This window comes from Chelonus insularis, unplaced genomic scaffold (assembly GCF_013357705.1).
Source record: "Chelonus insularis isolate UGA/USDA-ARS -01 unplaced genomic scaffold, ASM1335770v1 contig_42_pilon, whole genome shotgun sequence".
NCBI classification, from domain to species: Eukaryota; Metazoa; Arthropoda; class Insecta; order Hymenoptera; family Braconidae; genus Chelonus; species Chelonus insularis.
The window spans coordinates 681,775-699,542 of NW_023276578.1; the positions used below are offsets into that span (position 1 = coordinate 681,775).

General features: G+C 34.5%; 1 protein-coding gene across 1 annotated transcript; it reads left to right on the forward strand.

Annotated features, from left to right (window-relative positions):
* Positions 1 to 5,691: 5,691 nt before the first annotated feature.
* Positions 5,692 to 10,404, forward strand: LOC118069708 (uncharacterized). Its single transcript, XM_035087999.1, has one exon. The coding sequence runs from the start codon at positions 5,692 to 5,694 to the stop codon at positions 10,402 to 10,404; it is 4,713 nt and encodes a 1,570-aa protein (XP_034943890.1).
* Positions 10,405 to 17,768: the final 7,364 nt, after the last annotated feature.

Here is a 17,768-nt window from a genome sequence, read left to right on the forward strand (position 1 = left end):
ATGGTGTTTAAAAACTTAATCTTCAATCAAAAACCCTCTGAAATAATTTTTAATTTCCTAGCCAAAATATCAATACATCACCTGGACTAATGAACAGTTGATTTACTAATTCATTTTATTTTTTTATTCTCAGGTTCACCTTTGAAAATCTTTATCATGTAAATACACAGATAAGAATGACATGTTTTTGTGTCAGAAAAATTCTAGTAAAAATTTTGATGTTAAATAAATAACACTAACTAGTTTAAATAAGAGCATCAATAAATAGCAATTAAATAAATATTAATATTAAATTGTCAGCATTCTTGTAAAAAATTTACTCTAAATAATGGTTGGAATCAATACAAACTTATACATCTAATCTCTTTTACGTAGAATTCTCAACACAATATTGTATTAAATTAAAAACAAAAATTTGAATCGACCCTTTTAGATACACTAAATTTAATAAAAAATTGTTAACTGTGTGATGGTCATGAAGATGAGAGGAGGATTTTTAGCGTAAAAAAAATCAGCAAAAAGTTGGAGATGAAAGTTTGCATTTGGATCTCAACCGATCATCGTTCGCAGAACCAAAGGGGGGTCTTCGTGGGACTGAATGAAGAACAAGAGTGAAATGGGCGTGGGGAGGACAGACGAAGATAGAGGAGACGCATTAACTACGACGTTACCCGTGAGAACGAAACCTCGAGAATCTCGTAATACCGTGGCTGTTCGCGTGAAATCCGAAATGTAGATATTACTCGTAAGGGCTTCTCTTCACGGTCGCAAGGGACACATCTTTACTGTAGGATCTCTTCTGCACGCCATATCCGTGACACGCCATTGGTTCGGGTCTTCTCTCGTCTGGCTGTCTTGCTCTCTGTTGGAAATTGCGCTGAATCTCTGACTCCTGTCAGCGAAGATTGCACTGCGTGCGTGTATATACACGGAAGAAACCGCACATCAACGATATTTGTGTTGAAGTTGAAGGAGATACTTCAGGATCGAAGAAGAGGGGGTGTTGCACGAACTGCTGGCGTGAGAACCAGGTGGAGAGAGGAAAAAGAATCTGACCCGTAGATTTTTGTTGGCAGGACACGAAGAGAATTATTCTAGGAAGGCTGAATGTATATAATAAATAGCCTTGCAAGGTCGAGTTGAATCAACTGTTTTTCATTTATAAAGGTACCGTAGTTTATATTAATTATTCAACCCTCTAACTTTTCCCAACATTTTTTTTTTCAAATTAATTTTCATCCCTAAACAAATTAAAAACATTTTCCAAAAATTATTTATCAACATATTGAAGTTCAGGATGTCTAAAAACTTGAGTAAAATTTTGTTTTTAAAATTTTAGGCGAAAACTTTGTGAAAAATTGGATACCAGAGGTCATTCAACATCTAGGAATGATTGGAGGTTTTTAAAAAAATGAACAAACTCTTTACAAGGAAGTTAAAAATGAAAAAACTTGGCAGAAAGTATGAGATTTATTTTGATAAAGATGTCATTGGACGTCAATGAACATAATATGCAAGCTCAGAAGGAAGAGGAGTAAGAGCTTTCTTCAGACTACCCTGGAATATAAAATGCAGATGAAGCATGTGGGTTGGAATCGTGGAGGCTATTATGGAGATGGATCTTCCTTGGAATGAAGGCAGGGTGGTTTGAAGTGCTGTGGTCTTAGCTAAAAGGGAAAATCAGCGGAGAAAGGATGAATACCGTGTAGTCCGGTAGTAATAAATCACTCTCTTGTCGTCCTTGTGACGCAAGTATAAGCCTGTCGACCAGTGGCCAGCTCTACTACTTCCTTCCTTACGTCCTCTCACCCTCTCTCATCACGTCCAGAGAGACCTGGAGAATCGATAGTTGGGCGTGAGACGCTAGAAAAATATCAAATGTCCTTGTGGTTTAATATTTATTAATCCTTTTAAAATTTTACATTTCAAATATTCCTGAAATTTCTTCAGAGCTTTTGCATTGATTTTTATTCTGCTGAATTAATTTTTGCACTGTTTGGTATTTTAGAAATTGAGTCGAATGAGGATAAAGGGATGAATTTAAAAGGAAAGGGGATAGAAGAGATAGAGGAAGAGGTAGCTACGGATCGATGTGTCCCCGAGCTTGTCCAGTGCTCTGGGAACTAAGCGCTTGCGCTCTAGATATGTCCTCTTGTCCTCCCAACGTTGCTGATTCGTCGATTCACCCTACGACAAGTCCTCTGAGCTTGTCACCGACCTGATTCTCCCTTCTCTCGTTTCCTGTGTCACCAACCACCACTTGGAGACACTTGAACTCATTCAAGTTGACGCCCTCTTATCACTGGAAAAATTGCTGGATTTTTTTATACACTGGAAATTGATAATTCTAGTTTGATTAATGAGATAAAAAAAATTTAATCTAGGTCATTAAATCTTTTTGTTTAGTCATGGAAAACATTGTCTAACGATCTTTTCGATGCTAGTAGATCAAGTGCTCATGTAAACAGACATGGTAGAACGTGATCCACTGATGCATCGACAACTTCCAGCGCTGGTTCCTTCAGCATAAATTAAGTACGTTTTATTGACAGAGTAAAATTGAGAAAATAACGTGAAATTTTTTTGTAAAAAAAATTATTTGTTTAATTATAGAGAAATGTATGATGGAATGTAGAATTATAATGGAGATCTATGGTGTGTTCCTTGATGATTTTGGAGCTTAATTAGCAAGTGAAGAGGCTGTACAAATGAACTGACAGTATTTCTGCGTGCTCGAATGTCGGTGCTCCAAGGGGGACATCACGGCGACAGCGAGGATTGGTTGAGTGTGGGGACAGAGGCGTGGTTAGCCTCCATCGCGACTCTTGATAATTGGATGGCGTCGCGAAACACAACAAACATATATCATATAGCAAATGTAAAAACGTAATTTTTTTGCATAACAGTAAAAAAAAATTATCTGCAATAATTTCACAATTTCTTTAATCACTAGATGTGGAGAGAAACAGGCGTTGCAATAATCGTGTGAAATCTTTGCAGGATCTCGCGTGAGTTATCAGATGATGCCGCTAATTGTCGTCCGAATGACGTTGAAGAGGCCTCGGTGGGTGTTCGAGAGTAATAGCAAAGATAAAAAAGAAGGAATAAGTGACAAGCAGACGGCGAAGCGAAAATGTTAAAAGAGGGAGTTGGGAGGAGTTGAAAATACTCTCACGGCAAGTATGGGCTGTCGTGTTGTAGGATAATTGGGACACCGTGTATTATCGCTTGCGTGCCATACGCGGGGTGCAGTATGTGATTGGATAGGCGGAGATGGGTCGCGCGAGATAGCTGACCCTAACTAAGGTTGGAACCGGGAGGGTATATCTTCGAGGACCATCTTCTCCATCTGCAGCCAGCGTTACCTATCTACGTCATGCTTGATGCATGGCGTGGGCGTTCCTGCGTTCGTACCAGAGGTTCTCATTTAATTATAGTCTGTTGATGCCGCACGACCGGAGGTCTATCTCTCTCTCTCTTGTCTATACCTCTTTTTGCTGTGAAATCACGACATCAACATCTAGCCTACGCTAGTTTATTTACATGTGTATTTATCTCTGAATACATTTCCTTGACACTTTTTTGGCTTTAATTACACAGCTTGATTGAGACTCACTTGTCAGTCTAATGTTATAAAAGATTCAACCCAGGAAAAATAAAAATATAATCGAGCCCAGCTCATTAGAGAATAATTAATGACCAGATGAATATCCATTATAGGGTCCCACATTATACATGGCAAATAGAGATACCATTTTTTAATAACAATTTTTACTTTTTTGGTTTTTAGGTCTTTCTTTGAGATAATAAATGATGAATTAAATTCTTCATTCAATCATTGATGAAAATAAATTTTTGGCTTCCAAACATTCGACTAAATTTTTATACAATGATTGATTTTTTTAAAGAACTAGGGGGGAATTGAATGAAAAAAAAAAATATTCGACTACCTGAAATATAAAAAATAATTTTGCAAGTTTGGAGATCAGTAAACAATTATAATTCATATTTATACATTCGTGAAGCATATAATTAAAGTAAATAATAGATCTCATTCTGAAATGGCACGAATTTCGTGATCGACTAATTGACTAAATGTGAAAATATTCAAGGCAGAATTTCGACGAAACTCATTGTTAAACTGTTCGATCAGTAGCATAGGTTTCCGGTTTAGGGTGATTCTTGACACGCGGGCGTAAAAGACCTCAAGAAACACAGCTGGTCCTTGATTCCCAGTATACATCAGGAATAACAACAACTACTACTTGAGTAGTGAAAGACGCGATAGCTATCCCAGATCTATAGTTGCAACCGTAGTATATTATTATTTTTTATAGTGGTCTTGGGTGGAAGCCCAAGTAATTTGGCGTTTAGCGATATAAACGTTTGTCTGTGATCGCGGGACGCATCTATAATCTCCGGGCAATTCAGGACACATGCAACGTCGAAAACGCAGCTGCCGTGCTGAGAACTATTCCGTAGAATCATGAAGAAATAGAAGAAAACAAATTGAAGCAGCAGCAGCAGCAATAAAAGAAGAAGAAAATACCTTCTTTTTTAAATTTTATTTCATGCTTTTATTGGCTTTCTCTCTGGACCATGAATTTTTTTGGAGATGGAATTGCTTTTAATTTGCTGTCGATGGTATCAAATTAAATTCCAAGGGACACCTCTTTCGACCCCTATAAATCGACGGAGAGTAAGAAGGCAGAGGAGCAAGACACATAAGGTAATTGCATATGTGTTAGCTGTTATACATAGAGCTGGGGTCCATGTGTTCTTTTTGCTCTTGATGCTTCTCGTGATTACTGGGAGGCCGAGTTCTAAGTCGATGTCGGTTTCTCTTGGTCGTGGCGGTCCAGGCAATGAGGGATTGGATGAGAGCAAGAGCAGCAAGTTAAGATGAAGGGGGAGAAAAGAGAAGTTGGTGAGGGGGGCGCCATGAGAGAGCAGAGGTTACTTTTAATGTCTCGCGTCACGCAGCCTGAAGCGAAGACCGTGATGCCTCGCCTCGTCTTCTTACTAATTTGGCGCCAATTTCCAAGCAACTTCTCTGCAAAAACTAACCGAACCATATACCTCTATACTCCATACTCTCTGTAGTCTCTGATTAAATGCTACCACGCTCTTCTTTAGTTTCCCACACTCACCAAGACTGCACACGTGCATCATTTTAGAGACACCACTTATAAGAACCTGCATCAGAAACAATTATTTTATTTCATAGCAATGGCTTAATTAATTCTATAAATCAATAACTAGGTATCATCATCACCACTGTAATATCCACGTGTTCATGAAAATATTCATCTCTCAGCAGGCGTCACTTTATCGATGTCTGATTCTAAAGCGTAGACGAGAATAAAGGCCATAGGTGAGTATAGTCAACCACTTGCCGGTTTGTATCACACGAGCAAAGATAACATTTTTGATCAACCCTCTCACCACAAGACTCCCTGCTGCTTGACCTCATCATGCCACTCTATGGGGGTCTACATGAGCCACCATCAAGCGTCCCAAGTCCAATTGGCTTTTGTCTCACAAACAAACCAGTGATCCCGGCGCCCGCTGTCTTGATTGTTAAATACTTCTTGAGATCATATATCTATCATTCGTCTTCGTCTCCAATCTTGGAACATCAATAAAACATGAAGTTAGCCAATCCTTTCTCTCCCAACTTCATGTGACAACATGACGGACTGGAAGTCTTTCTGGATTAGAGGAGGAATAATATCCCAAGTTGCTTGGATTAATGACGAAATTATTGCATGGTGTTCTGGAATCTATATCGTTTTTTTCAACATCATTAATTGTACAGAAAATATTTTTACTTCATCTTCTTATGATGGCGCTTGCTGTATTGCTGGGAATCCAAAGGTTAGCGTTTTTGCTTTTGCTGAGAGATGTGAAAGGCCACGAATTTTAGTCTATTCTTATCCTCAATTAACGTTAATATCTGAGTGTTTGAAAGGAACGGAACATGCTTATTTAGCAGTAGAACTGACTTCTTCAGATTACCTGGTGTCATTAGACTCTCACCCGACATATTTGCTCATGATTTGGAATTGGAAGAATGGAGAGCAATTATTTGTTATAGAAACTCCTATTAATGATCTTCAAGGACAAATAATTAAAGTGGCTGACTGTAAAATGAAGTCGATTGCTCAGCTAGGAAAAGATTCAGGAAAATTAGTAGTATGGAAAATAATGAGTACTTCAACTATAACAATGTCTCAACAAGTAATTTCACTTCCAGCAAAAGCTATACCAGTTCACGTTGACTGGACAATAAAAAGTGGCGTACCTGAACTGGCTATCGTTGATAAACATGGTCATGTTTATCTTTTAAATAAAGAAGGTAGTGAAATAAAACGAATAATATTCTCTCAACGATGTGGAGTCTGCTTAGAGCACGAAATGCCAATTATTTGTTGGTTTCAAGGTGGAATCATTCTTAAAACGACTTTTTGCCAATTGAGATTTTACCAAAAAAGTGATGAAAATGTTTGGAAGAAAACACAATATGTAAAGTCAAATTTTAAACCTTACATCTTGTTTCCACATCCTTTCAATAAGAATCAATTATTTTACTGGACTACTGAAGGATCCTTGATGGAAATGGAATTATCTGATGGAACTAATGCTCTCAAAACTAAAGAGAAGTTTAACTACGGAGGAATTTATAACTTCGTGGATCTTGTCTACCCTTTAGGTCAGCATCTCGTCGTCATTGATTACTCTTTAGGCCTTTCCATTAGAGATGTGATGGATGGCAAGGAAATTAGTAAACTTAATATGGAAATGGAAGGTCAAGTTTCTAATCTAGTCTCTCATCCTGATTACCCAATCATAGCTATCATTACTACAAGTGGAGAATTACTTCTAATAAACGTCTTACCTGAAAACTTTTCTCCTTTTTTTAAATGTCGACTCCAAAATGAAAAATTGGATCTTCTTAAATTTTCTCAGTGTGGTAGACACCTAATCGTTGCCCAGAAATTATCCAACATATGTTATTGTATTATTTCTGATAGAAATTCATTCTCTAACATTTATCAAGTTGAAACAAGAATAAAGATCATTGATTTTGTTTTATTTGAAGAAAAAGGCATTCTACATCTATGTTTACTTGCTCTATCATCTCCTAAAGCATTAGTAGGTAATTATATAGTTATTTTCACACTTGTTCTAGGTGAAGCAAATTTTAAGAAGACTTGTGTCAAAATTTTACCTAGTTTTTATCAATGTATTGATTGTTTAGCAATAGATCCAGTAATTTTAGTTACTACTCCTTATTTATCAAGACAGATTCATTATTTCAGTATCGAAGTGGGCACCAAAATAAGTCTGATTAATGTTAAGAAAACAAATAATCAACTTAGAAGTTTGAAAATTAATACAAATCGATATTGTATTACTGTAAGTGGATATGATGGATTAATAACGGTTTTTGATGAAGAAGATTCTTCAAAACCGACATTTACTTTATCTTCACATCATAGAAAAGACTTCGGGACATCTAAAGCTATTTGTATTCCTTCAAAAGGTTTATTAATTTCCCTAGGAAAAAATGGTTCGATAATTTGTTTAATATCCGAAGTAAATAATCGAAAAAATTTAACCAAAGGTCATTATTCTGATGTGGATTTAAATATCTTCAATGACCTGCTAGGAGAATGTAAAATAATTCCACCAAGTAATGGAGAATCAAAGAAAAATTGGGTTGAATGGCAGAAAGAAGAGAAGTTGAAAAAAGAAGTAGTAGAATTTCGAGAAAAAAGGTTGAATATTAAAAATGACTTGGAAATCATTAAAAATAAAATAGGAAAATTGTTGGACGATAATGAAAATGCTCCTGAAGGAGTGAAATTACCAATATCAATTTTTGATTTAGCTAGATCTGCTAGAGAACAGAGAATAAGAATTACAAGAGAGACAAAGAAAGATTTACAATTAAAGTTAGAATTTGAATCTTCTGCAATGAATAAAGTATCTAATTGGATTAAAGTAAAATTTTGGAATTCGCAAAAAGTTTTAGATCAATCTTTATTTTCTATTCTGAGTGATACAGAAGTTACCAATTGTTCAGCAGCTGTTCAAGATCCACAAGAAGAACAAATGACTTCTTGGCTGGAGTATTACGAAAAGACTAAGAAAAGTAGGATAAGTATGAGTTCAGAGAAGTCTGGACATTTTTTATTAGTGAGAAATAAATATAATCCAAGTTGTCAAGATGAAAAATCAGTTATAGAGAGTCTGATGATTGATGATAAAGAATATGAAGATGAAGAAGAAAGAAAGGAGGAACAGCAAGCAAGTAGTGGTACAACGACTCATAAGTTTGTCAAACCACTCAGCCAATACTCTCAATACCAAGATTATTCTTTTCCTGAATTTATTTTTATGACTAAAAATATTTTTGCTGACATTGAACAATTAAGAAGTTATTTTAATGAAGCATTTTACCAAGTCCACCAAATGAAGCATAAGACAATGACTTTTATTATAGAAAAAAATGCTAAAATTCGTCAAATTGATTCTGAATTGACATTGATGTTCAATCAATCAGTTCCAGAATTATTTCCTGATCCTCAATGGCACCAGAGAGAACAGCCTGACTCTATACTTGAAGTATTAGACCATGAAATCGCTCAGAAAACTATGTCTTCATCACAGCAAGATTTTTCAGACAAGAAAAATGTCGAAGTAGAAAATATGCGGTTGTCTATGCTATCCACTGACTTTCGCGAAAAAGCATTAATGGAAATGATGGATGGTGTACTAGAAATGCGTTGGGTAGATGTTATTAAAAAAGATATTAACAAACCTTTGTGTATACTTACGAAGAAACCAGAAGAATACACTGCTGAAGACATTCTAGATATCAAACAGTACGAGCTAGAAGTACGAGCTTTGATGCAAGAAAGAGAGAAGTACAAGAGAATTCTTGAGAATGATTTTGAAAAAGTAATGAAAATAGTAAAAGAAGAAATTAATAAATTCAATTCTCATCTGCATGATTTGCTTGTAAAGAAGATGAAAGTTGAGTCTGCTATTCAACAATTAAATCTTTTGCGAGCACGAGAGTACATCAGAGTTGTTTGTAAAATGGAAATGGGAAGAAACATGCAAGAAATTGAAGAAAAAATTAGAAACAGAGAAAAAAGTATTGAAAATACTAATCAGTTAAATTACAGTCTTCAAAGATTGCTTCAAGATGTGAAAAATCAAAGAAAAATGTTAATTACAAAAGATAAATATATTTCTAAAAAGTTAATCGATGAATTGCGATCAATTGGAAAAAGCAATATAGAAATTTTAAAAAAAGAGTTCAAGAAAAGACCCAGAGTATCGTTAAAAAGTTTCACTGCTGGAGAATTGATTGAACTTGGGAAGTGTGTAATTGGATGTGGTAATATTGAATATTTATTTGATAACTTACTGAAGTATTTAAAATATCTTAATTCTTATGATATACAACCATCTGATTTGCCAGATTCAATTACTTCCTATTACTGGGATCGTTTTGTTGAAATCAGGAGAAGTAAAATAGATATCGAATTAAATTTGAGAGCTAATTTAAGTCAAATAAATGAAATTGAGGAGAGTATAAATGAAAATAAAATAAAAATAAGATGCTATAAGGAAGATGTTGGAAGTCTAGATGATCAATTAATTCAAGTAGAGAGAGATATTGTGGAATTTGAGTCTAATATTGAAATACAGTTGGTTTTGAAAATGGAACAAATAGAATCTAGTTTGAAAGGTCAGCTTGGAGAGACAGAAAACTTGATTTTCATTACTCGAGCAGATGTTGAGAAAATAAATGAAAAAATTATTGATGCTGGAGTTAAAAAATTAAAGGCCATGAAAAAAGAAATGAGTTATCATAAAGAAATCTTACTAAAAGAGTGGAGACATAAGTTCTTAAGAATGAAATTGGAAGACTATGGAAATGAATTACATGATGTTCAAAAACTTGTTGCCACTAAATACATTAGAGAGTATTTAGCAGCTGAAGCTTTAGGAAAGAAAGATTACTTGACCAATCAACAAATAGAGAAAAACCTTGCAGCAATGAGAGAAAATTTGAACAAAATTTACAGAAACTCTGCCAAGATGTTGGAGAATGTTGAAGGAAAAATCCAAGCAATAAAAAAAGAAAATAATCATCTGGACCAAGTGATAAGTCAGATGAGTTTGAAAATAAAAGAAATGGAATTGAAGAGAGATTTAGAAGGTGAAGAGCAGAAAAAGACATTTTTTAAAAAGAGATTCGAACTTGCTGTGAAGAGATCTAGACTTGTAAGAGACATTCAGAAAGAATACAGCGAAGTTTTAGCTTTGCAAGCTGAATATCAATCATTACTTATCAAGAGATATCCTCTCAAGTATTCATCATAATTTAATCAAACATAAAAATGAATCCATTATTATTGATAGAGTAAATAATTAATTTCCAGTAAATTAATGATGATTGCACGGTAAATCGATGCTCACTTATCTTGGAATAAACATCTATCTTGTCCAGTAAGAAACAGTCAGTTTATCAAATATTTCCCTCGCTGTACAGTCAACGCTAACTAATATATCCCAGGTTTTTATTAATTGACTGTACAATGAGTACATAGATGAAATTCTTTCATTTTTAACACTTGATATGTAATACTTTAATGAACATGGTTAACCCTGCAATCTCATCACAATCCTGAGACATTTAAATTCACACAGTAATGTAAAATAGGTAGAATGATCATGGAGTCTTTTAGATGAAAAGAAAAATAGTAAAAACGTTTTATCGAACATGGAAAATAGCCACAAAAGCATGCACTTCAATCAATGCAAATCAAATCGTAAACCGTGAATACGGAAAGCGCGCGTAGTCAAATCAGCCGTATAAAAGCTTCATGAATGTAAAGGATCGTTGAATAGTAACCACGAGAGCCAATCTGGTAATGCGTCGCGAACGGATAGAATTTAAATGCTATGATAAATATATATCTTTCAAATATATTTTGATTAGTGAATTAGTTTTTGAATTAGTAAAGGCAATTATTTATGCTAAATACTTCAACAAACAATGGAATTTATTCTAAAAGTCCAATCTATTTCTTACAAAGTTGCTATCAATAATCTTTGGTGGCTTTTTGTTCCAATCATTTGTTCAATAATATGTTGATGTATTTTTTGATGTTAATGAATAAAAAAATAATTTGATGTAAAAATGATTGTTTCTCTTGGAGTGGTGAACATTTATCTGATGTTTATTGCTCGTACGAGATTATGTTTTTATTTTGGTGAAGTCAGAAAAGAAAAAACGACATGATAATAGAGGGAAAGGGGTGAGTTTTTACGACTCGTGTCTGTCCATGGGATGACAGAGTGAAACTTGTTATTATCCCCGCGAGCTAACGTTCAACTTCTTAGTGTCTCGGGGGCGCCGCGAGGCCTTCAAGTATGTCTGTCCTTCCTCGTCTTTACCTACCTCTTGCGACCCCTTCTTGCTGATGTACAGACCACTTTCAGGCCATAAAGAGACAAAGGAACATTCTCGCGGCCGTGGAAGGCTGTAAACTCTCATTTTCGGAAAATAAAAAATTATACACTCACGCGACTGGTACGCTGTCAGGAGTTTATATGCCACTCAGCAGCTTTTACACCATGATTTTGAATCGTTAAAAAATTCAAGGACATTTGAATAATTTTCATTTTTTTTTTCTCGAAAAACATTTAAGAAATTTTTTTTCAGTATTGAGAATAAAAAAAATAACTTGTCTTGACGACTAACAGTACGATTGACCGCTGAAAGCTTGACACTTATCCCTTGTAAGCCGGACAGTGGTAGCATTACCATAGAAAGTGTATATATCGCAAGAGAATTACCTATGCGCGAGCCAAGAGTCAATATGTTGAGTGAAAAGGGATGAAACCGTCACCCTCTTTGCTTTTCGGCAGATTTCACTGAATGCGGTCGATGCTTGCTCATCGATGCGAGTGATAAAGGCCTCTAGTACATATGCTTCATTCTCTCTGTCTTCTTCTACTTATAGTTAATGCTGCGTGAAAATCATTTTCAATCTATCGATTGTTGGATGAAATTTTCTCATAAATAGTACCAGCAATCTTGTATGATATCTAAAAACTACTTTATTATTTATTACTGTTAAATTACATAGCCAGAAAACATTTCCAATGCTTACAATTTTCATGCTGCAAAAACATTTGTTTATTACATTCTTTTTTCTTATAATTGTGCTCAAATATACATTGCAAATCGTAATGTTTTAATTTAAAACACTTCCAAGTTTAACATTTGCAGTGTACTGATAACGCATTTCATAACTGGACCTTGATAAGCATTTTTGTGTTAAACATAAAAAATTAGAAACTAAATTAAAGATTCCATCATTTTTAAACATTGTAATTGATTGTTTCAGTGCATAAAACTTGATAGAATAGATTTTAAAAAATATTATTGTCTTTCTGACACTTGACACATGAAGGCTTCACAAGGCCTAGCTACTTGTGCTAATTCAGTATTACATGAGACAATGTTTTTCTTTGATAAACTTTATTTTATTATCTTCTATGAAAATTTGTTTCTCATTGGCTTCCTACTGGACTTCCTTGAAATAAATCAATGACTATTCCCGATTTTTCAGTGCCAAATTAATCACTGATTCATTTCAAAAGAGTGCATACTATAAATCTATATGATGTATTACCTTATTTCAGAACGACCTCCTATTGACAGTGATCACTGTTGGACCATTATTATTGTTAACTAAATGGACAAAACATTATAATATCTATAAATTTAAACATTTTTTAAAAATAGTTACACTACTATTCAGAATTAATTATCAGTATATTTTCTTGTAGCTTTAAAGTGATAAATGAACAAAAAGAAATCATCAGAAAAAATTTTCAACTGTATTGTCCAAGTCAATGACCAGAACTAATATTTTAATAATACACCAATGTTATTCTGAAGTCACATTTTTTTTTTTCATTTGTAAAATAAATGATTTTTAATAATGTTTCAATTATTTCTTCATCTACTCACATGTAATTTCTCCAATGAAAAAAGAAAAACAACCTTTCCTCGGAATTACTTTTAAAATTGATAAATTGTTGTTGCACAAAGCGCAAAGATGTCTCGTTAACAGCCAACGATTTTTTGATGGACACGAATATACTTATACAAGATCACAGACACGATCAACGAATTCTCGCCGCCTCGGTCGTTTACGATTACGAGACTAATCTCATTTTAATGATGGGTTGTTGAGCTCATGGGGCTGGCCGAATAATGAAGTGTCAAATCGACCGTAGGTGGGCGTCATCGTCATCGTTGTCATGCTTTTGGCTTGGCTGTTGGTCATCCTTAGGCTTTTACACTCATAATATATTCAACCGGCGAATTTTTAATTAGCAGCAGGAGGATCTCGACCGTTACCACTCGACCTAGTCCCACTATTATTATCGTCCAACGTCTTCCCAAAGTATCTTTTCAGCCATTCGATTCTTCCAATGATTAATCGGCGCCGGCGTCTATGTCTTGCCGGAAAGTGTTTTTTTTTTGTATCACAATCAAGGAACATGTTTCTCAAATGTACATAAAAAAATTACTTTTGTTCAAGTCCACCTAATAGACACTTTTATGCATCATCCTATTGTTTGAAGAATAAAATCTAATTATTCATAAATTTTTAATTCCATCAACACTTCAATTATATATTTATGGGTATGAATGTTTGTAAATATTAATGTTGATCATATTGAGACTGTCAGTGATGAAAACCATTTTTACTAATTCATAAAAATTGCAGAATGTACTATTCGATAATCAGCTTCAAATACATTAGTCGAGTTTATTTTGAAAATTCACCAAAATCTAATGAGAACCAATTGAAAGCAATAAAGCCTACAATTAATGAACAAAATTTCTAGTAAAATAGCCAACCAATTGAATTTATTCACAGCTAATAATTATTATACAGAGAAGGAGCGTAAATATTATCATTTTAAAAGCTGATACTTTGCACAAGAGTGTAAATGTTGATTATAGCAGTAATACTAGTGATAGTTGGTTATTCTTACAGAATTAATTAACAGAGAGGAAAAAAAGGAAATGCAGTAAAGGCTCGAATGCATACCAAACGAATTACAAATTAGTTTGGAGTACTAATCGAGTTGGCGTAGTCGTGTTTCACGAGTTGTGGTTTTGCGACTTGCGTATGCTCCGTGGATTGGATGCACATAGAATCCTCCTGAAGTCCATTTCTCGTGAAATCTCAGTCGCCATTAATTCCGATCCAGCTGACAGGTCACTCGGGTAGAACACCACGGCCATTATAGATATTACATGCTCGAAGAATTTCTTTCTCACTCATCGATTGATTTAACTTAATATGTAGGAAAGAAAGAAAGCGAGTATAGGCCTCTGCTCTCTAAGTTATAGCCCGTATCGAATAATTATTATTGTTGTTTGCTTTGAGGATCTCGCGGGTCGCCGGCTGCCCTCGCGGCTGCAATTTATTTCAAAATTTATTACCGATGACCGATAGAGGAAGCTGAGGAAGAGGGAATGTATCCAATAGAGATCTCGAGACGACTGAGGCGTTATGTTTTGCACGTGCAGGCGTTCATCATCATCTATACTACATATATACCACCCTCTCTTTTATTCAGACTTTTCGTTTTCTCCTCTACTACTGCAGTATCATTTATAAGCTCGAAATTCAGTCAATTTTCCTCGCGAACTGGCTAAATATATGAATTCCATCGTGATTTCATTCTCAATGAAATTACCAAGTCAAGATTTGAGGTTCTCACGTTTGCGTGCTCTTCGATGCCACGCGGGAGGCAACATTTTGCAAATAAAAATTAAAAATTTGTACTCTCTGTAGAGGGATGAGTCTTTGAGACTACGGACACGTTGGATCTCCAGCGAAACTACCTTAAACACAGGTCACGCATCTTCGGTGCGTCCTCACAGTTTTGCACGATATATATGCATCAGTCTGTATACACCACTTCCACGCACCACGCAAAAATTATCGTTAGAAAATTCCACAGCCAAAGAGAAGTTGTGTATATTTTTTAATCATTTACTTTTATTTTTCATTCCTTCCTTTATTCCTCGACTCCACCTCCTCCTCCTCCTTCTTGGCGTCTTTTCTTTACCTCATCTTCTTGGGTTGGTCGCATTAAATTCGCGAAACTGCCACTAGCTAACACCATAATCATGGAGACTGACACCCAGCACAACAATGAGAATCACTAATTGCCTATCGGAGCCTTAATATGTTATAACGTTGATGCGCCTACGATCCTTTTTCATAACAATTCACCATCATTTTGCTTCAGGGTATAAATGAACCCACAAATTGGTCAAGATAATACAGCTCAGCTTCAGGATCTTTCGTATTCACTCATGAATAGAATTACAACTTGTAGCAGTTGATGGAATGTAGAAGATTCCAGGGAAACCAACATCGCGTGCATCCTATATGTTCAATACTAGTGTCATTACATGAATCAACATGCGATGTCATTGTTGAGATGAATCAGATGCGTTGATGTCTTTTGCAATTATTGATTTTTTATTGGATGAAAAAGATAGCCAACTGTGTGCACTGGAATTGTAAACAAAGTATATAGAATTACTTGGTAACTCTTTTCAACTGATCGTTAGCATACATCTGGATTCTAAAGTAATTGTCAGGACTGTTAAGTTGCAAGAAATCACCATTGATTCCACTTGCTGGTGAATGATTTTGTAGGAGATGAACGAAAACAAAAAAAATATTGAATATAACTAAAAAATCAATGGATATTGACTAACTAAAAAAGGTTCTTCTAAAAGAACTTCCTACAAGAAATAGTACTCCAAAAATGTATACCAGGGTGACTAGGTTAATAAATAGACATCACCTAGATATGTTGTCCATTTTTTGAGATGTTTATTTTACTCCATAATTAGATTTAGTTTTCTTCCCTTTCAATTTGTATGAAACTTTCTTATAATGAAAGAACAAAAATTAGATACTTTGCTAATGATAAAATTGAAATATATTCTAATTTATTATTTTCTAGAATCCCTTAAAAGCTAATGAACGGTCATTACGTAAATTAGCATGCAATGTCACTGCTGGAAAAAACGTTCCGTTGTCTTTCGCAAGAATAAATGTTTTCCAAATAAAAACCAGCAAACTGTACACTCTGGAATAAGTATGAATTGTAAAATAAAGTATATATCATTACTAAAACCTTATTCCAAGTGATCGTTAACACAAAACTACGTCTTGGTATAATCCTCATGATCGATTCACCTGCATCGTCGACCTTCGAGGTACCAGAATCGAATCCAAGTGGTTTCCTTTCCTTCCATACTTCGTTCGGTTTCTTCAGAGTAGAGGCAACCATTATGTAGTAGTAAATATCATAATGCACCACAGAAATCCTACAAGGTTCTTCTCAAACCACGAGTAATTATGTAATTGCAGAAGAATTACTTACCAGGACTTGATCTTACGGTTCATCATTCAGTGACATTCCCCAGCTATTTTTACAGCTCTATGAGTGCCTCTAACGTCGTATTCTGTGCACTTTAGGTAATTTCTGATTGTTCTTGTACCTGAGAGCCCTAGGCAGCGATTATTTTTTTGTCTCTAAACGACCAAAAGAGGTAAGGGAGATAAGTAGTTGCAAGCATGGAATGTTTATCTTCCTTTGCTTGGATTCGTAGGTTTTTCAATTTAATTATGGTGTACAAAATTTTTTAAGAAATTAGAAGACAGAAGATGAAATAAAATTATTATAGCAGGTGTTTAGATAATAAATAGGGTGATCCTTTTAATGATACGTTTTTAGAGCAGTGTCATGTCAAGAAAGCAATCATTTATTTTTGATGGACTGGAAAAAAAATATCCTAGAAAAATTACCGTTACATTCAAGAGACAACATGGAATTTTAAGCATTCATCAACATCTCAATAAGTTTAACAATTAGACAAAAAATTTTTTAATTCAGTTCTTTCAATTTATTTAGAATTCAAGTAATGATGTAATTGATCATTAAAATATCTGTAAGACATACTATTTTATCATGAGTTTTGTACAGATTGGGCAGAAGACCAGTAGATTTCTCTAATTCAACTTGACAATCAATAATTCTAGATGATAATAATGGATGTGATGTGAAAAATAATAGTCCACGAAAGGTTTATCTTATATTTATTATGGTGAACTTGCATCTTACGACACAGTAACAGGTATTAAATAAGTTAATTAAAAAATTAAATAAAAATAAACATGTTTGAAAAAGTAAACATTTAAAAAACCTGTGAAATCACTATCATTCTTGAAAATTTTTTCCAGATTTTTTGAATGTTTATTTCATCTTTACTTCACTCATTTTAAAATTCATGTATCCCTAGATGTTCATCATTGTTATTTTCGATAAAAATCTAACATGATCATTTTACTGAACATGTGAGAACTGGAATGATGATAAAAAGATCATTATAAAATCCTATTCTTTCAGTCTATAAATAAACTAGTGGTATTTTTGGTTTTTAATGGAAGATTTAAAAATGTTTAAACACTAGCGGGGATTTAAAGAGAAGTGAAATGATAGCGGTAGGATTAAAGATAGTGGATAAGAAATGATTATGTCTGTTGAGGAAGGACACGAACAATTTGAGGAGGATTCCGTGATGCTTCGACTCGATTAAACGTTCAATTTGCTGCTGATGATAGTAA